The sequence below is a fragment of the Strongylocentrotus purpuratus genome, unplaced genomic scaffold, assembly GCF_000002235.5.
Source record: "Strongylocentrotus purpuratus isolate Spur 01 unplaced genomic scaffold, Spur_5.0 spur5_scaffold_19, whole genome shotgun sequence".
Classification (NCBI taxonomy): Eukaryota; Metazoa; Echinodermata; class Echinoidea; order Camarodonta; family Strongylocentrotidae; genus Strongylocentrotus; species Strongylocentrotus purpuratus.
The window spans coordinates 10,384,983-10,408,833 of record NW_022145604.1 but is presented as its reverse complement, the minus strand read 5'-3'; the positions used below and the strand labels follow the sequence as shown (position 1 = coordinate 10,408,833).

General features: G+C 36.6%; 1 protein-coding gene across 1 annotated transcript in view; it reads left to right on the top strand.

The window, feature by feature from the left end:
- The window catches only part of REJ7 (receptor for egg jelly 7), a gene marked incomplete at its 5' end in the record, with an annotated part of 83,624 nt that overhangs the window by 45,786 nt on the left and 13,987 nt on the right, over positions 1-23,851 (top strand). Inside the window, 21 exon segments of the mRNA NM_001098445.2 lie at positions 43-221; positions 650-889; positions 1,798-1,952; positions 2,400-2,744; positions 3,323-4,144; positions 4,645-4,665; positions 5,367-5,588; positions 6,239-6,384; positions 7,026-7,155; positions 7,952-8,066; positions 13,649-13,802; positions 14,735-14,863; positions 15,620-15,856; positions 16,745-17,020; positions 17,792-17,917; positions 18,517-18,665; positions 19,495-19,595; positions 20,318-20,452; positions 20,919-21,066; positions 21,638-21,790; positions 23,061-23,222. Coding sequence (NP_001091915.2) covers positions 43-221; positions 650-889; positions 1,798-1,952; positions 2,400-2,744; positions 3,323-4,144; positions 4,645-4,665; positions 5,367-5,588; positions 6,239-6,384; positions 7,026-7,155; positions 7,952-8,066; positions 13,649-13,802; positions 14,735-14,863; positions 15,620-15,856; positions 16,745-17,020; positions 17,792-17,917; positions 18,517-18,665; positions 19,495-19,595; positions 20,318-20,452; positions 20,919-21,066; positions 21,638-21,790; positions 23,061-23,222 — 4,145 coding nt within the window.

Genomic DNA, 23,851 nt, shown 5'->3' with positions numbered 1-23,851 from the left:
TAAAAATATTTACTGAAGTTTCACTTCTTTCCTTTTTTACAGGTGCGCATGAACAACACGATAGTATATTCCAGGACATCCATGAGTCTAACGATCAGGGAAAGTCCCTTGATTGCAGTCATCGAGGGGGGTACAACGAGGACCATCGATAGGAACACTCTGGCTTACATCAATGCTGGATTTTCTCTAGACCCAGACCATCCTTCAGATTCAGACCTACAGTAAGAAGGCTGTTGATATTAACAGAATTAAATTTTGTGACATGGATAGAAAAGTTTTAATTTATTCAGACACAAATCATACTTCATTAAGTTCATCAACTTGCATTTACAAAACTATCATCAACAAAAGTGTTTGAAAAGATACAGTAAACTGGTATATTGATATTTGTTTTAAAAAGATGAGAAATGTTTGAAATTCTAGTTGTTATTGTTTTTCTGATTTTTGCTTTTTGTCCCTTCTGCTTTTAGTGAATACATAGTTTTTCATTTATACCTTCTCCCCTAGTCTTTCCCTCAAAGTCTTAAACAGATGATTCATTGAAGGTAAAATTGTTGAACCGTTGTGTTTGGTACTGACATACACATACTTTGTATTCTGCAAAACAAATTCAACAAGTTTTGGTCCTTGTGTTTTGTGTGCAATATAGATACAACTGGACTTGTCATCCGATAGACATTCCTACCGAGCCCTGCTTTGATCCATCAACCTTCTCCAATGGCACCGCCCCAGTTCCATCCACCAACGGTTCCTTGTTGTTCCCAGCGGCCTGGCTCAGGCTGGACGTAGCCTTCCAGTTTGTCTTCTATCTCACAGTCAGCAAAGAAGGCAGGCAACCAGATTATGTTTCCCAGGTCCTGAAGGTTGTTTCCAATGAACAGATCTACGAGTAAGTATCTGCTGGGTCAGCAATGATGTTGTGTGACAACTTTTGACTTCCTAGGTGGTGACTAAATATAATGGTACAGCATTTTGATTTGTCTTCTATATTAAAGAAGACTACCAAAACTAAGAGACATGGACAGACCTGCCAACCAGTATGATTTAATCGTATTTCAAACAATTTTTAGAAGTAAAAACGACAGTACGAGTTTTATTTTTTTTAAAATTATTATTATTTTTTTTGTGTGTGTGTGTGTGCCGTTTTCAATGGCAAAATGCCCATTTTGTCCTGTAAAGTATCCTACAAGCATCTCACATCGGCAATTTGGGGATGGTCATTGGTTCAACAAACACACCAGTCATGAAGAAATTATGCATATTCAACCAATGATCCATACAAAAAAATTCTTCCTGTTTGTAGGAACTGTAATAAGCATTGATCCGTGATTTTTAAATTTTAATACAGTTTTTGTCAGTAAAATACAACTTTTGGAATTAACAAACACACCAGTCATGAAGAAATTATGCATATTCAACCAATGATCCTTACAAAAAAATTCTTCCTGTTTGTAGGAACTGTAATAGGCATTGATCCGTGATTTTTAAATTTTAATACAGTTGTTGTCAGTAAAATACAACTTTTGGAATTAAAGCATACAGTTTTTGAACTTTAGAGGTTGGCAGGTCTGCATGGAAAGCTGACTTGTTGACCCATTGCTGGAACCGGGTCGCCCCTGCATTAAGCGTATGGTAATGTACAAATTCAGTAGTCAGTTGCAGTTGCATGCCACTTGGGTAAAATGTCTAGAAGTTTTGATTGCTAAAAAATTACAATGACAACTATCTCTCACATATCTTGTAGAAAAAACAATGTGTAAAACTTACCTGTTCTTATTTGAATGTTTTTCAAATTAGACTTCTAGTTGATTGCCCGTCGTGCGACGAAGGCATTGTCAACTCTAATGCAGAGCTTACCCTTGAGGCGTTGTGCCCAACTTGTGGAGATAATGTCACCTTCGTGTGGGAGCTGTTTGTCATATGGGATGGTAGCACAACGTATACAAGCTCTGGTAAGTGCACTAACCCCTCCATTCCTTTATTTCAGATTTAACATTTTGTTGTAAATATTGTAAATTGTAAATATCGAATTGTAGATTTTTAATAAGGCTATTATAAAATTACTATGGTTATTTTTAGTAGGAAACGTTTGTGAGTTGTTTGGGCTGATAGAGGGTAAGATATAATCACAAAGTACGTCTGTGTGTACCTGATGAAGTGTTGATAGTCAAGTATAGAATTCTGCTAGTCACTGTATTTTTACAGTAGGTGAATAATGAAGAAGGGAAATATCTTTTAAAACACCTCCTTGTTCTGTGATTGATTCTTACAAATCTGTTTCCTTTAAAATAACTGTAAAATGACACTTAAAAGATTTGGTATTTATGATGTTTGATCTCATTGTGAGCTTGGATATGTGGTTGAAGACTCTGTACATGTTTGGACCCTCCATTATACAGCTTCTAGATGCATTCACGCTGATGGATCGGGTCCAGCGGACAGCGGAACGACTGTACAGACCACTGTGACTCCACTCACTTCATCGCATGTGAACACGGCTACCAGTCAAGTCTCAGCCACATCCAACACACCAATGCAACAATCATCCAGCCCAAGCCCTGTCCACACTTCCAACCCATCCCAAAGTTCTACATCCAGTCACGCAAGTTTAACAGGATCGACAGGTCATTCAGATGGGCAAGGGACAAGTCCAAGTTCTGGGAACGAATCTTCGACACCCAGTACACCAACGATGAGTCCTTCCTCTTCTCCGGCGAGTCGCTCAACTACGTCATCTCAGTCAGGTAAAGATGTTTTCTTTAGTCGTTTATTGACCTATGTTGACTTGTTTTACTGAAAATTGATAATAATAATAATAGTTCATTCTTATTTAGCGCTTTTTAGGACCGCATACCCTCTCAAAGCGCTTTGTAGATATATATTCAAGTTATGTGGTCATTTCGTGTCCCATAAGTTACCAGATATGTAAGGTTTCATGTTTTCTTTTATTCCTTTGCAATTTTTAATGGTTGACCTATTGAATGCTTGGTAAAAAGAATTGAGCTTGATTCCATATTTTCTAGGTGATTGGTACTCTTTAAGTCAACAAATATTGTGATATCTTTTGTCTTACACGATTTGCAAAGAGGCTGCATTTTATTTTATTTATTTATTTATTTATTCATGTTCACAATTTCACAATTCATTGAAGTTAACATCACATGAAAAATTAATATAAGATGACAAATCATTTTCAATTTTACAATACATTTGAATTAACTTCACGTGAAAAAGAATATAACATTGTTTTATCAAAGACAAGTTGCCGTCTTTATCAAGGAGTTTTTGTTAATGTAATATTCTCTGTTTATCTTCATACCAGGTCCTGATTGGTCGTCATCCTCCTCTATTGCGGAATCAGTTGCCCAGTCTTCATTTCAAGAGGATTTTAGCAGTAGCAGTGTTGCGGAGTATTTTGGTGATGAAGGTGGTGTCTTTGCGAGTGTCTTCGAGGACAGTTCCACAATAGTTGAAACCAAGCTGGACAATCACTCTGATGATCTGACGAAAGATGATTCTCTGGATGCTGGTGAAGGTGGGACCGCTACAAACAAGAGTGTGTCTGCTGTGGCAGGGAGGTCTGGATTCCTTGAAGCTGCCTCCTCCTCCTCTTTCGCCGGGGAGACCATTTCATCATCATCAAGTACAGGTATTGCAGAGGGTTTGTCTTCATCATCGGATGCTTTTGCAGAAGCTGCAGACGATGTCTCTTCCATCGCTGAATCTTTCGGCTCTTCTTCCGTGGCAGAGGTGGCATCATCCTCTATCCAAGAAGAGCCTGCAACTGTTGACCTATCCACCATGCTCCCGACATCGACAGGATTGCTGGCGACCTCTGACCTGTCCACCCCATCAGAGGGCGCCACATCCGTTACAGAAGAAGCAGAAGCGACGACCCATCAGCCATCGGACGAGGACAGCATCCTCGAAGACTACTCCGACAGTAACTATGAATACCCTGATGATTCTTCCGCCAATGAGGAGGAAAGCACACCCTCTACCAGACCCACTACCAACACCACCACCTCAGGGTCACCAACAACCAGATCCTCCACCACTACTCCACAATCTCCTGGGGATAATGGCAACAATGATGACGGTAGCTCTATCCAAGAAGGAGATGATTCCCTTTTCGAAGACTATTGTAAGTGGACATAATATAGATATAATATATATTTAATTTTCATAATAATGCTTAAAGTTGCATGAACTATCCTTTCTTAATGGATGTGGAAAGATTATTCACTAAATTTTGTTCTGTATGACATTTGTCTACTTCCCTTTTATTTCATCCAAAAATGAGACAAAAAATTGATATGGAAATTGGCTAATGTTTTTTTTCTTTTTCATTTTTATGGGTTTTCGGATAAAAATTTGTCATTCATTTTTGTACAGTCAGTATCATTATGTAATCAGTGTTCCCATAGTCATGGAAATTATTGGCTTCATATGCTTAATATCTCGATGGATAGAGTGAATTTAGAAAAAATATATAAACCACTTTAATGAGGAGGATCCCATCCTTTGTGTGTTTCATACTGTATATGAATCAAAATTGCCCGCCAAAATGAGTATATGAATAAAACTACTAGACATTACATATATGGATAACAAATCAAATTATGTGTTTATTTCATTTTCCAGCATCTGATGTATATGAAGGAGGTGAGTAAATATATGATTATTCTTTCTCAGTCAATCTATCATATATCCTTGAAAATGATGTACACTGTAGATGTATTTTTTTTTATATTTCACATACTTGTAAATGGGAACCTGATAGGAATTTATTCCTTGAAACACAGAGCGTGTGACAGCTATTCTGCTTAAATCAGGGTAATTATGCCGCATTATTGTAGAGCGCTTAGATACTTCTGATAAAGTAAGTGTTAGGCGCTATATAAGCACATATAATTATTATTACTTCTATGCAAAGGTATGGAGACTTCTTCTGGGCCACCAAAACATTCAGGATTGTTTGAAACATGTCCGAATCGAGATCAGGGAGCATTCAGTATGATTTTGCCTAGGAGTTTATTGTTAGATATATCTCCAATGGGAGTTGCTCGTCTTAAATTTGTAAATGAAGCATGCATTATGTAAGACTTGTAAGTAGGAAAAATGAAGTCTTATTTTCCATAATCTGTAATATCCTGTTATTAGGTGAATTAGGCTCCAATCCTTGTCAGTCTTAGGGCATAATAGAGTGTCTGAACTAAGAGACTTTCTGGTCTACTGCACTCCATAAGCCATGTACTATAGCTGGTAACATGTAGAGACTGACAAACTTAGGCTCGGCTCAGTTTTGCCAAGTCATATTTGATCAAGCCTTTAATGAAAACTCAAACTGACTTGTCTTTGAACAGGAGATTCCAGTCTACAGAGTAGTGAAGCCGACGGGGATGGGGTGGCTAACCCCAATAACCCAACCACGAACGAGGAGCACATTGTATCCCGATCATCCCAAGCAGTGGTCATCAGTGAAGACTCGACCTTGTCAGGACTGAAGGGTAAACAGTTCACCCTGAGGCCTGGTATTCTCGAGGAAGGTCGGACCTACGCAGTTGGTGTCAAGATATATCCAGAGGGTGAGTGTGGATCATGGCCCCGTCTTTTGAAAAGTTGCAGTTGATTTGAATCAATGACAAGTCCTCCAGTCAATCTACGTTCTCCCATATCTCTCTAAGTACACAGTTGGAATAAATGTCAAGTTGTAATTAATTCGAATCAATAGCAACTCTAATTCAATTGCCTCATGTCCCCCTTTTAAAACCCATTCCGTCCTACCGATGGTATGCCGGAAACTTTGCCCCCTTTCAAATTTAGTCTCAAAAGACATCTGAAAAGATGAAAACCCTTTTTTCATTACTTTAATTTATTTTGTGTTGTTGTTCTAAATGTTGCCATATTGTATAACTTTAAGCAAAAGGTCATTATCCTTTTATTGAGTAAAGATTGGTTAAAACATTACAGGAAATCTGAGACACTGTCTGTTTAATAATCTTCGCTGGAAAAATGACTGAAAGTTTCAATCATTTGGCACTCGCACAAAGACAATTTTAACACGTTAAAACCAATGAGGATCGCAGCATTAGGGCCTTTTTAAAAGACTTTTGACTGGTAGGCGGGCATGGCTAAAATCACGACTCCAATTTCGACCAATGAGATGGCTAGATTTCTAAAGTGAGGTATATAAAGATTTATAATGAAGGCAATTATTATCTTTTCCGTAATGCAGATGGAAGCGCCGGGGTGAGGGCCGAAGCATTCCAGTATGTAACGGTGAACGAAGCTCCTAAGCTGGGGATATGCTCCATCTCGCCCGACAGTGGTACTGAATTGGATACAATCTTTTCTGCCGCTTGCCATTCATGGAATGATGAGGTAGGAATCATATGCTGACGTGTATTTTGGTAACTTATCAGTTTGAAAATCCACTTGATGTTACTTCTCATAGAGTTTTCACATCTGCTCATGTATTTTCATATATTCTCCACATACTCATGTTTATTCACATTTAGTTTTGATATTTGCAATCACATTAAATATGATGAAGACTAATTCAGATTCTATCTTACAACAAATTAGAAGGCCCCACTTACAAAAATAAGATGCCTTGAAAAGTGGGAGCTTACAGTGTAATAAAATCAAGCTGCATCTTTCTTTCAAGCCATTTTTATTTATTCACAAAAAATTATGAAATACACTTTTAAAGGTATAGATCAAGTTAAATAAATACATTACATTATTGATTGACAGTAAACATTTTTTCATAATTAAGGATTTACACTGCTTTAACAATAGGAAGTTTATGAGTGCAATATGCATTAGTATTGCCGACAACTAATAGAGGATATGTTAATTGTTGTTTAAATTATACAGTTTATTTAATTGGTGATAATTAGAAGGAATCTGTTTTAGGTAGCTAAATGAATATCAAATCTTGTGAAAAGGCTTTTTTTCTAGTGTTTCTGTGATTCTCATGATCATTTGCATGACCTCTGGATGGTTTCATTTTATACCAGGACACACCCCTGCAATATGAGGTCAGATATAGTCTCAACCAATCCGACCCTGAGACGATTCTTTACTATGGAATGGACCGTTCTGTCAGATTTCTACTTCCTGCAGGGCATGCTGAAAACCATCACAATGGTAACGAGTTTGATTTCATAATTGTTCCAATGATTACTTGCATTAGTGGTGTATTTGACTACATGATCAATTCTTTAGTGTATTGATTGATTTATAATTTGATTGAATAGTTATGTTCCTCATTTGTGCATGCTTGTTTGAGTAATTAATTGATTGATTATTTCATTCATTAGATTATTGAGTGTTTAATTGAATGATTGATTGAGGAATTGATTGGATGATTGATTGCTTATTTCATTCATCAGACTATTGAATGTTTGATTAATTGATTGATTGAGTAATTGATTGAATGATTGACTGCTTATTTCATTAATCAGATTATTGAATGTTTGATTAATTGCTTGAGGAATCAATTGAATGATTGATTGCTTATTTCATTAATCAGATTATTGAATGTTAGATTGATTGATTGATTGTGTAATTGATTGAATGATTGACTGCTTATTTCATTAATCAGATTATTGATTGTTTGATTGATTAAGTGATTTGATTATAAGCTGTTTCATTGAGGTGTCAGTATATATTGCGTGTTAGATTGACTTTAACAAGATAGTTGAGTAGATTGTATGGTATGAGATCCATTGATCAATTCATTAATTAATTGAATGGATGTTGGTAGTATGATTGTTTTCTTAGTAGATAAATTGATTTGATAATTGGTAGATTAGTTGATTAACTGATCATTAGTCATTTGGTTGATTGATTTTTAGTGAATTGATAGGCTGTGTTGGTTGATTTATTGTTTCAATGGATGGTGGATTCATCATTGACTGAATACTATCCTTTCTCATCTCAGTTTACCTGAAATTAGCCATAGTGGACAGCAAAGGAGGCAAGACATCTGTCTGTGATATTGCTATACCAGTCTCTCCAAAGCCCTTTGAAAGCTTAGAAAACAAGCTGGAATATCTGTAAGTGTAAACCTCACCAACAACTTATTTTCTGTCATTATTCAATTTCTCTTCTATTAGACACCCTGCTATTTTCCTTTGTTTTCTTCCTTTTTGTTGTTTTGAGTGTTTCTTCTTTACTTTATGTTCTACTCTTTGAATCTGTGATGTGATACTTAGATATTTTGTTTTGAAATATTTTTGTTAAATGTTCATACGTAAGTGTTGGATGTACATGTACATCTATAATCAATTAAACATTAAGATGTTTTCACTATCAATTTAACTGCTTACAGCCAGAAGGGCATTTACTTATACACAGAGATAATGCCCTTCTGGCTCTCAGTAGACAAATTTTGAAAAATTGCAACAGGTGCATCACCCATGTAATATGTATGCTTGATATTAACCTGCCAATTTATCACACTTATATTTTATTAACACTATTTATCTCAATACTACGACATTTAATCTTAGCTGCCAAGTGTGTTTGAATGAATGACGAAGGGCCCTTCTAGTGATGGTGTGTTTTTTTAACTTGCTTTTCTAACTAATTGTACAAAACTATGCAGGCCAATATTCTACTAATACACCATCATGTAAATTTACCATGAAACTACTTGAACCTGCGTTATCATGAAAAGAACTTTGCAGCTTCCCTTAAATTTATCTTAGAAACAAAACAAACTAAAAATGAATATGCAACATACTCATCACGCATATGTATTTTCAACAGTATGCCAATGTTCATATCCATTTACTTTTTTTTTTTTCATCCCAAATTGCAGTATCTTTTGCATGAACCCATCAGCTCATCATTTTTTGCATATTTTTCTTCTCACCAAAACACTCACATATAGGGAAATATAAATCATGAATACAGTTATTCACATTCATACTTAAATGTAGGTCCAGTTGAAGAAAACTGTATTATTCAAGTTTACATTGATTGCAAGTCAATATTAGCCAATCAGGATCTACCTCTTAATGAGCTACTAAAGAAATCTGAACTCTGTGACTGGCTCATATTACAAGTATGCATTCAAGTGTAACTTGTTATCAGCCAATCAGATCACGCCAAATCAAATGACAGTTGAAAGCTAAATTCCAGTTGACTGTCAGTAAGAGTTACAATCGATCTTAACTTGCATTCATAGTTCAAAAGCCTGAACAGTCAAATAATACCCTGTCAGCAGGTGCTGATGTACATGAAGACATTCAACTGAATACATCAAATGATATTAACATGAATACATTCAACTGAAAACATCAAATGATGTCAACATGAATACATTCAACTGAAAACATCAAATGATATCAACATTAATACATTCAAAATGAGTAATGCTGAGTATGATTGGTGGTGGTGTGATTTGTGTTTTGCATGGTCTACTGTTGAGTGGAACACCTTGTGTATAGACTTGTTCTCCAGACTTAGACTGGTCTGTGGTGTTTCACAGGGTGGCATGTTTCTTTGCGACCTTTGATAAGATCCAGCATCCAATTCCTAGTGTCTTTGAAATTGGTGTTTCCCTGCAGAGTTGTATTTACAATGGCGTGTCAGTCATCGTGAAGAATCGGCGGTCTTGATAGAGCTTTGCCAGCTAGTTGCCTCGTGCTATTGAAAGTTGAGTTGAAAGTTCCAAGAGGATCTTGATCAATGGAAATGTGTGTACACAGTATTGATGTGAAGTGTGGTTTGTAACAGTTCAACAACATGACAAAGTGAAGCTTCTATGAAGCAAACGTCAAGAGACATATACATTTCTGTAATGAATTGTGTGAGAAAAGTGTCTCACATTCTCTCACATATTCACACAAATCCATCATTTGATACATTTAAACTTTATTGCAGAATATTTACACCTCTTTCACATCGCTGATCCATCAGCAATCCAACCAATCCACTTCATGAACCATACTGTACATGCACATGTATAGAACCTTTCCTCAAGCTTGTTTGATTGTACACAGAATTGATTTCATAAGCTTTACAACCCTACATGCATTAGCATACATATATATCTTTATACCCCAAAAGAAGACAAAATGCATTTAATAAAGAAATATAAAAAAATATTCATTTGCTATACTAATGACTTGCTATAATCACAATTACTCATGGATCCTAATCAAGAATACATGGATAAGAGATGTATATATTGTAAGTACTGCCATCTGATTTCTCGATAAACAGCACCCGATTGAGAAGGAGAATACTGAAGCGAGACGTCATTGCTCCTCCATTTAGCAGCCGATGACACCTTCAATCATGATTATTTATTATTATTCGTTGAATTTGAAGATGATATTGAGAAGACAGTTGGATAGGAAGGCGAGGTTATTTTCAATTTAGACATTGCTCCTTTATTTAAATAAATACATGTACATGTAGCTGCCAACGTCTTGCCATTTTTGTAGGGATATTTATATTGATTGGGCAGTATATGGCTGATCAACACTCACTCCAAACACTACTACATCAAGTGACCAGCACAAATTTACAGAAAGACACTTTTTAGATTTTATTTGACAGTACAATGTCTTCAGGTACATTAACTTCAAGGAATATTCTTCTCTTCGGGTATCAATGAATTCTTTTTCAGGAAAGAGTTTCTTTTTTCAAGAAAATCAGGATGAGCAACAGGGTTTGTGCTCAGACATGTATGCAGGGACATAGATGGTTTTAGTTTCATATTGTACAGTCTACATAGTTTCTAAGTTAAAGGTACATATAAAAACACATGCTATATTTGCTCACATATTTCTGTACAGGTATATATTTTATTTCATTTCATTTGTCTAGCTTCAGTTTTTGGGTACAGTATGCAGACTTTTCATCCAAGATGCACAACTCAAATGCCTTGAACGGTTTCTTTTTATGATACCTTTTATAAAGGTCAACAAATATTAATGAATAAAGAACATATCAATTTATTTTATTGTAAGATGTTAACATTTGAGGAAATAATGGTAAATGTCAAGAATCAGTTTTCTGGGTTCATGTATACAGAATAATGGGAGGGACGGGCTTGGGTCTTTGGTCTTTGATGCACCTTAAGTTATTTCATTTCCTATTTGTAATTACAAAGTAAGTTTCTAGGACCAAAAGTGAAGATCTTGAAATTTGCAGACTGAAGATAAAACAGGGATAGTATAGTCAATGCAATAGCCTAGGATATTCAACATTACGGGCTATTAAAGTACATTTGGCCATTCATTGCCTCATAGCAATTATTTTTTTCTTTTCTTTCTAGACTACAGACACATATTATAAGATTCAACAACAATAACAACAACAACAAATATGGGAACCGGGTCATTCTTTTTCTTTTTCAGATATTTATTGTTTTTTTTGTATCTCTAAGTTGACAGAGAAGTGCACGATTGAGTGTTTGATCTTCACAGAGGTTTAAATTCCAATACAAAATACCAATTGAGTCATTTACTATTGTGCATTTTGGAGGTAGGGTTTTTTGTATTTTATAAACAAATTGTACACATTTCATAATCATTTTCAGATTTGTATGTTTTTCTCCTTCTTATACTATATATTTGTATCTTTGTTTCTATTTATTTACATGTATCTTGTATGTTTTGAAGTAATTTAACTGTTTGTTCATAATGTAAATGGTGTTACTGTGTTTTTCAGATGCTGAATATTGCTAATGTATTTCTCGTCCATATTCTGTACATCATCATTAATTTGTAGTGAACCAATTAATCGTGTTTTGTCTGTAAAGGTTTCATCTTTCTTTCAAACTTTTACACCACTTTTCTTTTTATTCCAGTGTTTAATAGATGTACTTTTAATCCAAATAATACTTTGAATTCATATCAGGGGGGTGTTTCACAAAGACTAAGATCAACTTCAAGTTGGACTTAACTATGATCAACTTCAAGTTGGACTTAACTATGGCAGGCCGTTCATGCCACTGTTTGCTCTCACCATTTACATGCATTTGTCTCTCAAGGGACGTAAACAATCATGATCATAAATCTACAGGAATTTACATTTTTGTGTAATTCATTATTGAAGGAAAATTTCTTATCTAAAGATCATAATGGTGAGAGCAAACAGTGGCATGAACGGCCTGCTATAGTTATGTCCAACTAAAAGTTAATCTTGGTCTTTGTGAAACACCCCCCTGGTGCACTTTATCTGATTTATGGGTAATATACTTTTCATTTTTATCCCACTCATCATTACTGTGATATAATTTGTCTTATTTTTGGATAGGTTAACCGTAAAAATTATCTGATACAAGGCTGTTGTGTAAAACTTACAATTGTATGAAGGCTTCATTGAATCAAATTTCTCTATTAGCTCTTAATAGGCCATTTTCGTAATTTAATCAAATTAAATGCACAATCTGTGTTTCACAAAGACTAAGATCAACTTCAAGTTGGACTTAACTATGATCAACTTCAAGTTGGACTTAACTATGGCAGGCCGTTCATGCCACTGTTTGCTCTCACCATTTACATGCATTTGTCTCTCAAGGGACGTAAACAATCATGATCATAAATCTACAGGAATTTACATTTTTGTGTAATTCATTATTGAAGGAAAATTTCTTATCTAAAGATCATAATGGTGAGAGCAAACAGTGGCATGAACGGCCTGCTATAGTTATGTCCAACTAAAAGTTAATCTTGGTCTTTGTGAAACACCCCCCTGGTGCACTTTATCTGATTTATGGGTAATATACTTTTCATTTTTATCCCACTCATCTGTGTTAAGTACCTCGTTAAAAAATATTTCATTTACCTGCTAAAAATAATTGTATTTCAATAGTCATAATGTGAATTACATACATTTTGTGTTGTTATATAGGTAGGACAAGCCATAATGTTTATCATACCTAGCAACAATTAATATATGCAATTTGCATACTGACTATTGAAATACAATTATTTAAATCAGGTGAATGCAATAATTTGTAACATGGCACTTTACAATACATTACATAACAAAATGGTCTATTTGCCATCAAAACCTTGGCCTACCCCATTGTTTGGAATATACCTTGAACACATGCAATGTACATGTGCCAAAAGCAAACTGTAGCAGTTCCTGTTTCTTCAAATGGTCAACAAAAGCCACTTAAAAGAGTTTTAATCAAGGAAGCCTGCAGGATCTGTTTTCAATGGAAACCCTGGATTCTGACATGTGTGGAAATGTCTATATGATTGTAGGAAGCCTTTATATTCAATAGGCTACTTTCGTAATGTATCCAAATTCAACACATACATGAACGTCTTTGCGAAGTGCCTTATACATGTGATTTCGCTCACCTGTTACAAATAATTGTAATTCAATAGTCAGAATGCATATTGCATGTTTTATGTTTGCTTTGTAGGGTAAGCAAAAACGTTTGTCCTACCTTGCAACAACACTTCAGAAAAAAGTACCGGTATGCATTGAACTTGGTAACATTACGAAAATGGCCATTGCAAGTTTTACAGAATAGCCCCTGTGATCTCACTTAATCGTATTCAGTCCATCATTGTATCCATGCATTCTATCAAAATGTATCAAATGTATAAATGTTGAATCTTGTCATGCTTGTTATATGTGAATGAATAATAAATATTTTTAGGGAGGCGGTTTCGGTGGGTAGAGACAGCATGCTGGCGGTCTACGTTGCCCACGGCGATGACCTCAACGTTCACTCCCATGTGCGTTTAGTGGCCCATCTCCTCAACCAGCTCTCGCACGTCTTAGACGAGGAAGAAGACAAAGATCATTGCCATGTAAGATACGATATAGTATAATGTAATACATTTATTCAGACTTTTATGTATGTGTTTCTCCACAAGTCAATCAGTCAATCAAGATACCAATCAAACATGCTTTAAAGTGACTCCGTAACGTTGCCTCAGATTCTGAAAGAAAATCCTGGATTTTAGCTCATGCTGCAATTATAATTATAAACCTTTAGGTCAGTCAGGAACCCCATGACTTTTATTAGTCGATCGCCTGTCTGATTATCAATATATTTATGATTGGAAATCAAAACGTGTTATCAGTGTCTGTGATATGGTGTAATATTGAAGCCCTAAAAAAATTGGGCTTCAAAATGATGATGAAGTGACACGAAAAGTAAAAATCTTTGAGTGACCGGTTTTACCATACCGGGTAGGCGGGTACTCATTTTCCCCAGTAGACTGTAGTGTTGTCAAAACCGTTAGGAAAACAAATTTTCATATTTTGATTTCCAATCATAAATATCTTGATAATCAGACAGGCTGGGATTCCTGACTGACCTAAAGGTTTATAATTATCATTGCAGCATGAGCTAAATCAAGGATTTTGTTTCAGAATCTGGGACAAAGTTACACAATTCCTTTTAAAAAACAATCATATCTATATGTACCATGATTTGGTGTAATATTACAAAATCAGCCTTTCAGATAAGGCAAATAACTACTTGAGATTCACTAATAACACCACCAACTATGAATCCTTTTGCTTTCCCGTTGCATTGTTTCGTATGAAAACATTTTACTAAGGATACTAAGGAATTTCTTGTCCGTCTATCGGGTAATAGTAATGGCACAATACCTTGTGCCTAAAATTGACAGGTGCATTCTTTTTCATAGCCTGGTGGCAGCGGTGGGATCGAAACATATGCCATATTGAGTATACTGACTCTACCATTCTGCATTTATTTTTCCTACCATAGATCATCACAGAGAGGTGTGTCATACGCAGTGCCCTCCTGGAAGGGATCTTAGCTCTCCCAATCCGAGACGAGTATGAAATCCTTCAGGTTGTTGGCGCCATCAATGAGGTCTCTTCCGTACCATACGAGGTAGGCAGTTAACCTATTGGCTACGGGATCTGGGTAGTTCCTGTACTAAACCTATTGGAAAGAGACAAATCAGCAGTCACCGGGTTGAGCTGTTGACTGCGGAATTCTCTTGTGCCCATAGGCTTTATACAGGGATCGTGTGGGCCCCGTCTCACAAAATTCAATTGCAAGTCCTTCAATCAATTACAAGTTTGCAACCTCCTATCTCGTATGTACATAGTTGCGATTGATATCAACTCTTTCTAAGACGAAGCCCTGGTTAGCATAGGCAATGGCTGAAGTTCAGTTCATTTTTTTTTATCAGAAGATATACAAACAAATCACTATAAATTAAACAAATTTTTACCCCGGTCCTCAGATTCAGGCTTACCCGCATACAATGTTTGCACATTCTCCACTCCCTGGGGGGCATTCCGGCCAGGTGCCATTTCACAAGCACGCACTTGCTCATCCAACCACATTAACTTTTGCATCCTACCGGGTACCCATTTAAAACCTGGGTTGAGGGTGGCAAATATAGATTAACGTCTTGCTGAAGGACATTAGTGCCCCCGGCGGGACTCGAACCCCGTACCTTGTGATCTGCAATCGGGTTACATATCCACTAGACCACAACACCTCTACCAAGGGACTCTGTATTGTGTCAGAGGTTGCCCCTGCCAGGCTCTCTGGCCTTGATTTGTCACAAAAAAGGCAACATTTTACTCAAATTTATTTCCTCATCTCGTGGTTCGTCCCTTCCTGCATTCATTCCAGCTGAATGCCCCTTGCCAGAGGAAGGTATCCGGCCTTCTAACGACCATGGCGACCTCCAGCGCCCGATGCAGGTGGGAGGAGCCCAGCCTGGCTCGCGATGCTCTCGAGGTGATGGTCATGGTGGCCTCCAACATCCTGGAGTCGTTTCATCACAACCACACAGATGACACCCTGTCTCCAGAAGACTCCAGAGACATCACGGAGCAGATGGTGACGGCCATGATCGACATGCTCCAGGTTTGTTCGTGTCTCCTTAGATCAAGATTAATGTAAAGTTCCTAAATTAAATAATATTAAATTAAGTTCTTCCATCATCCGATGGCTGTGATGGCCAGATAAGGTAAGGTTACCATTGGGCTACCAGTAAATAGGAATAGAGGGGAAAGAAGGGACTACCACAAAGTCGTCTCGCTGTTCGGAAAGGCGAAGAAATGTGAGATAGAAATTTCCTTCATGAAGGGGAGGGGGAAATAAATGTTCATTATTTGAAGATGAAACAACTCCTTGAGGCCTATTATCCATTGAAAGAGATAATGGTGACATGTGCTCGTATATGCATTCTTTTTTCAATTTATGGATAGCGGACATAGTTCCCTCTTTTAGAAAATCATGAACTATTTGAAGGTCATGAATTGAACCTTCGGTGCGTATGCATGTGTTTGTCACAACTATCTCTCTCAATACGCTATCCTATTTATGATTTGAAATGATGTTGAGATGCACTGTATACTTCCACTTCTTTGGAATGCAAGAAAAAACAGATTTTCCAGGCTGTACATTCATTTAAGACTTTAATTTTGTTCTTGATACATATTGAATTATACATAGACATACATATACATAGACATTGATACGTATTGACTTAGATATACGGACTGCTTTAATATTTGAGGCATAGCTGTTTCTATACTGGCTCTCGAGGACGTTGCATCCTGCCATGACCCCTGTAGCCTATAGAAACAGCCATGCCTCTCATAGCAGTCAATAAATCTATAATATTGTACTACCGGTATTACTCTGGGGTGCTTAGAATGTTGGAGAGGTGTAAGGATGTAGACGTTGACAAAAACGACACACCTGCCAACCAAATGCTACATTTACAACTGTACTTTTTTTCACTGGCAGGTGCATCTCGGTCACATGACCACAGAGAGCGAGGCAGTGGTTCTCACCAGTCTCCTGCTGAGCCTCCAGGGTTCAAGACTCGGCACCCTGGCCGGAGCCAGCTTCTCGGCGGGGGGTGCAACCTTCACCCTCCCTCCAGGCTTGGATGCCCTGGTACGTAAGCCTGGGGCGAGGGATAGTTGGACCGACAGGTACCGCTGGAACCACCCCTGCTACGACGCCCACATGGTGACGTATGTGGACAACCCCTTCATGTGGGGTCAAGGTGCCAACAAGGTAAGTCGATAGTGGAATGTTTAAAGTGATATGACTTCAGTAGTGTGAGTTCATGCTCAATGATGGTATTTGTGGTGGTGTTTAGAGGCAAGGATTCTACTAATATCGGGTATTTACCCCACTGTTCAAATACATTTGCAGATACCAATATTTAAAAACAGTGATCAATAGTTAAACATTGCACTGCTGTCACAATATGGCATGCAGCTCCATTTTTAGAAGAAAATATATTTGTTTATTTTTAACTTGTCAATTATTAGTGTAGAACCCCTCATAAAATCACATGAGCATTCTTTTAAATATTAAAAGAGTATCCTCCTTTGATCCAGAGAGCAGTTAGAAACTTCATAAAAACAAATACACTTTAATAGTGTAATAGTAAGTTTAGATGTCTTAGATGAAGAATTTGTTTCTCGCAGCTGAAAAGACTTTAATTCAAATGTTGAATTAGACTTCATCGTGATTGCTTGATCATTTATGACAGAAAAGCTAAAGTCATTTAATATTCTTATTTTTACAAATAAATTCAAGCATATTCATGAATGTGTAAATACGTCTAGAGGCGGAGTAAGTTTTGGTGAAGAAGCAAATGTGATTAACCAGATATTTAAGCGTGGTCTAGTGTATCACTGCAGGGACTTTCATATTTCAGAATAGCCCGAGTTTGTATGTCAGCAGTCAATGCGTGCATTATCTGTGAAATCATTTAAACCCCTCATACCATAATAGCAACGATCACTTTTTAATTTTGTTCTTATGGCTCATCTACAGGTCACCACACCTGTGGCGTCTCTAGAACTATACTCCTGCGATGACGATGAACACAGCTTAGTAAATGTCTCTAATCTACCTGCCGGAGAGGAAATCATCATCGACATTGACAACTTATCAGAAAAGGTGAGAAATGTTTTGTAATCATCTTCGGAATTGAATCGTCTTTTGAGCCAAGTGTAGCTATACACTATAATTGTAGTATTTTCCCCCTACAAATATATTGGTTTACACAAATTCTCCCTACAAGTTGTGCTGTATTATAAAATGTGCACCTTTTTTTATTATAATAATATCTAATGTAGTTGAAAAGTCCAAGTCATTTGTAAGCTAATATTTAGATTGGTTTTAGAGTGTTCTGAATCGAAGTAAGCTAATTAGCATTTGGAGTAAAAAAATAGAATTATCTAAATGCTGTTAAATTGCATTTTTTATTTTTAAAACCAGTTGACTACAGAAGCCCGGTGGCTGCTGTATTCACTTTTTTCAATTATTTCATTCAGTACCGGTACTCAATCAATTTGCTGGTTAAATTTTTTTTAAATTCCTACTCTCAGATGTACTTCACTCTTTGCCTATATTTGTGGCTACTGCATTATGTCCATTCCATAATACTAATCTTGGAATCAAATTTGTTTCTTTGAAATTAATTGGTCTTCCTTCATTACTCTCTGTTCTAGTGCCCACCATGATTACATGTGTTTTATTCCATCTTTGTCCAACAGCTCTCACTTTCATACAACTATACCTTTGATCCTGCCTTCATGAGCGTGCATTCCTTCAACGTGTCTAGAGCTAACATCCAGCAGAGTGCTCACATATCTATCAAGCTCACTCCGATACAGCGCCCCATCCCTATCACAGTGCTGCTGAGGTGAGAAAATCTCTCTTTATAAAATACATTGTTTTGGTATTAAAGCCTGTCTGCACTAGTTTGGCCAAGAGGGATTAGACCTCCCTGTGTGGTTACTGACAGGTGGTTATCTCATCCAATTAGCTCTCAATTAACATAAGAAAAAAGGGACCATGGGGGATCAACGGTCACCACTTAGGCATTGTTGGCTTTTTGAGGGCGCAAGTAGCTACAAGTAGTGCAGACAGGCTTTGAAATAGTTAAATTTTAGTGGCAGGTAAAAAAAAAACTACCAGCAAAAACACGCAGATGCTCTCAATATAATTCCATTTGTTTTTAGCAAGTGACACAACTTGCCCTAATTATGATCATGTATCCAACATGTTAATTCTTTTCTGTTGCCTATCTGAACTTAGAATAGAATCCTGAGTCACGGTTGATCTTTTAGAATACTGATATCACAATAAGCAATTAAGAATGAAATAAAGGTGAAGTGATTGCTCAAAAGATCTGATTTGTAATACCTGGGGGTGTTTCACAAAGACTAAGATCGACTTTCAGTTGGACTTAAAGCCATTTACTTGCATAAGTCTCTCAAGGGAAGTATAAATCATGGTCACAAATCTACAGAATTTAAATTTTTTGATAATTCATTATTGAAGGAAAAAATATTATCTAAAGATCATAATGGTGAGAGCAAACAGTGGCGTAAACGACCTGCCATAGTTAAGTCCAACTTAAAGTCGGTCTTCGTCTTTGTGAAACACTTCCATGTTTGTATAAAGCTCAACGGCATAGCTAGTGATTACTCTGGTTTTATCTTTGTGCCAATTCACTTTGAACCATATAGATATGGAGTGGAGCCGACCCCTACAAAGTATGACCGCTGCTGGAACCACAACGATGACATCAACAGCATAGATATCTTTCTGTCACCTGACAGCTTCAATGGTAAGCAAGAATTTGACAAAGAACACAAATGTGTTATCTTGTTTAATCATAAAAAGATGTTACTATATAAACTGTTGTTTTCACAGGAGTTTTATTTGTCACAAAACTTGTAAATTAATTGCTAATTCAACAACACGCAGAAAAATTGCCACCTGTGCATGTGTATGTGCAACGTATTGGCACAGTCATGCCATGCAGCCAGTGCATGCATGTATTGTGTTAAACCAGTTTGTGGGGTTTCTAACAGTGTGGGCGTAAAATGTACGGCAGCAGTGAGATTGAGTGATTGCAATCTGTTCTTCCCTCTTTCCTGTCTCTCTTCCTCTTCTCAATTTCCCTTCCCCTCCCCCTTTTTTCTTTCTTCCACTTACTTTCCTTCCCTCTCCTCACCTTCCATCCGTCTCCTCTTCTTTCTCCCTCTGGTCTATGCAAGTCTCTGCTTAGCTCAATAGTGGTAATAATACATTGACCACCCCCCTCCTTGTTTACAATGTTTACAACGTGACAATTTATATTATTCTTGGGATTAACCCTTACAAGCAACTTTGCTTTTTTTTCCCCCTCCACATACTGATTTACCATGTTTCCTCATTATTTCCCCCTTTGTAATTTACTTTTTTGTTGTGTTTTGTCTCTTTATGTTTGTATTCCTTTTTATTTGTTTTGTAACTGGAATGTTGAAAATAAATAAATGAAATGTAATATTCATTACTTTTTACCAGTCTCTGGGCGCTACTACTTGGCCCTCGTAGACGGTGAGTTCGGGGAGACAGTCTTCCGACAGGACAGTGACCAGACCAGGCAGTACCTACTCAAGATGTGGTGGGGAGAGTGTCTCTACTGGGATCCTTCAGAGGGTGAGAGAAATTATTTTGTTTAGATTTGATTTTGAACAAATTATTATTATTTGGTTTTTCTGAACAAATTAGGCACAATGGCTCGGTGGTAGAGCAGTGGTCTTCTAACCACGAGGTCCCGAATCGGAAACCAAGTCAATGAGCTTGTGCCCTTTTTGTAAGGCATTAATCCTCCTCACCAAGTCCGTCTGAGAGAACTTAAAGCTGTCAGTCCTCTGGTTGCTTACTTACAAGCATATACATGCTTTTGTAGCAGTTGGGTTCAAACACTCATCATCAAACAACCATATTTCTATTTTGTTTTGATTTGAATTAGGTAATTGTTTGAGAAAAAAATATTCATTTAACATAGCAACCTAAGGCTGAAACAAACTGAATTTACTAAGATTTTTAAAAAATACATTAAAATAAAATTAATTGAAAATTGGTTTGATAAAATATGGTTTTGTGTACTCCTATTTTGCAGTGAGATGGTCTCCCGAAGGATGTTCTACATCTTCGTCCTCCACCTTTGCTACCACGCAGTGTTTGTGCACCCATCTCAGCTCCTTTGGGGTTAGTTTCGTCCCCATCCTCAATATCGTCAGCTTTGTCGACATGCAGCTTTTCGTTGGGTAAGCTCGATCTCCTTCTCTGCCTTGATTTTACGTAATAATCTTAGGAAAATCTAGTTTTGACTTTGCTTTTGTGCAATAATGAAAGGGAAATATTTTGTATTTATATAATATTGGATGGATTTAAGTGTGATACAAGAATATATTGCTTGAGCTATGACAATATTGGACAAGTCGAAGAAGAGTCCAATATTTTATCATAGCGAGAGAAATATATTCTTGTATTACACGGAAACAAACATACAATATTATTATTATTATTATCTATATCAGGCTGACTAGTGCAATAACAAATTTTGACTTATCTCAGTTATAGTTATAGTTCCGAGGTGACTGAGCAATATGAAAAAAATATTAGTCAATCATCCGGGTACTGCGCTAAGGATATTAAATACACTAATATATTGTACCACTGGGAAGCCTGATATAGATAATAATCCTTTATATTTGTATTCTATGCTCATTCAGCTTTCCATTGATATAAAGTTGCATTATCACAGGATAGGGTCTTTAAGCAATGGGATTAGTGCTTCCAACATTCATGTTATATTTTCTCCATCTTGAATGACAGCCCCAATGAGAATCCAGTGACCTACCTGTTTGTGGCAGGACTGCTGGGAGTCTATGCTCTGCTGTTTATTTACTGTTACTATGCCGACCGACATGACGAGAAGAAGCAGGGATTGATCTATTTGAAGGACAACCAGCCTGGAGATAAGCAATAGTGAGTGCAGAGTCTATGTTCAAGTTCAATAAGAGAATTTGGGGGTCAAATGTCAAAGGTCATATAGAATGAAATTCAAGTTCAGGCTATAATTCAGGACCTGCTGGAAATAGAACATGTATTCAACAAATGACAGTTTCAGCATTCAAAATTACCTCTTATTTTGCAGGGAAAAATAATACATTATGCAATTTATCAAGTGTTTTAACAAGGAACAAGGTAAATGTTTATTGTAAAACACCCATATTTGTACCATTACAAGGAGACCCCTCAGTGAAATAATCATTTACGTATTGAAAGTCGGACATTGAAGAAAAAATTAAGAATGTACCCTTATTTCCCCAATGACAGATTTTATAATAACAAAACTACCCTTCCTATTTAATTTCATCGATATCTAGCCAAAAGAGCCCTTTTTCATAACTATCATGGTTTTGCAAACATAATATACAGATTAAAAACATTAAGGAACCATATCTCCTCAGAATGTGGAACATTCTAAAGTGTGTGAAAACCCGAGGGACTCAACTATTTGATAAGAACTGGCATATATTTGTAGTTGTTATGTCTTCTTATTTTAATATCTTACGAAGATGTGAATATACTTTAACTTAACACCACATATTTAGATGGATAAATATAGGGTGAATATTTGTAGGTAAAAAGGTCAAAACGTTGAACATATCAGAAATTGTTTTTCCATAATACTAATATAATATCAATAGTGGGTTCTTATATAGTGCTTATGTCTGTCAAAATTGACACTCCTGATGCTCCACAATTATTACCCCGGTATTAGCATGGCTGCCATTATAGGGCTCAAGCATTTCAAGGAATTAATTCCTGCCAAGTATCATTTACCTCACCTGAGTCGAATGTGGAAAATGTAGATTAAGGACATTAGTAGTGCCCATCTGATCCACAGTCCGATGACTTATCCACTAGGCCAAGACATCTCTACATATGGAGTTACCTGTATCTGTTTTTCTGCTTCATATTTTGTAGGTTGTATTGCATTAAACCACCACTGCCAACCAACCATTTTTATTTTTTTTGGGGGGAGGAGTGATTTCTATTTGAAGGCTTTTAAACTAATGTCATGGACTCAAGATTCCTTCCTTTGTTTGAAATTTTCTGTGAAAGGACATACCAAGTACACTGTGTTCTCATCTTGCCTTTGAGGGATTCCTTAATTTTCCAATGGAAGATTTTGTAGGTACAGTGTATGTATATTTGACAATTTTCCACCTTTTTCATCCTTATCATTCAGCTATGACATCACAGTGGAGACTGGTTTCCGCTCAGGAGCTGGTACGACAGCGCGAATCAGCATCGTCTTGCATGGAGAGGAAGGTCACTCAGAGACTAAAGAGCTCATCTGTGAGGATAAACCAATCTTTGAGAATAACTCCAGGGATAGATTCATCATCAGGTATGTTTGCAGTTTCTTCTTATTCAAGATAATCTGCCTCCTTAAATACTGAAGATTGGGCCTGATTGGGGTGTGCAGACCTGTGGACAACTACATTGGGGTTTCCCCCTACTCTGATACGAATAGTGAAGTGGGTTCTTAATGTGCAAGGGCAGTGGCTCTTTTGTATACGGGGCCTCCATTTAACATCCTCTCCGAGGGACGGGGAGTTTGTAACTGTAGTAAAGATAAAGTATAGGTAACAAATAAATTATTCATACCCCTTGTAAATTGTATGTTTTTTTGCATTTTTTGCGTTTTTTGTAAATCAAGAATGAAAGGTGGTCTGGTTGAATCAGGGCCTAGTTGAATACTTTTAGATGTACAATATAAGCTTAAATACTTCAATACTAAAATACTACTGTCTTGTGATTTTCATTGATCCAAAGTTTTACATATTTTTTCAAAAATTCATAACTTTCTTATTAGTAACCCGATTTTGCTCAAACTTTTTTTGATTGGTTTTTCTGATTTTTCTGCTTCTATTGAAAGTAAGTTATTTTTGGAGTGGACTTGTCCTTTAAGGGTATGAATAATTAAGTTGTTAACTGTATATATCCATTATATTCATCTTGACCATTTGGTTATTA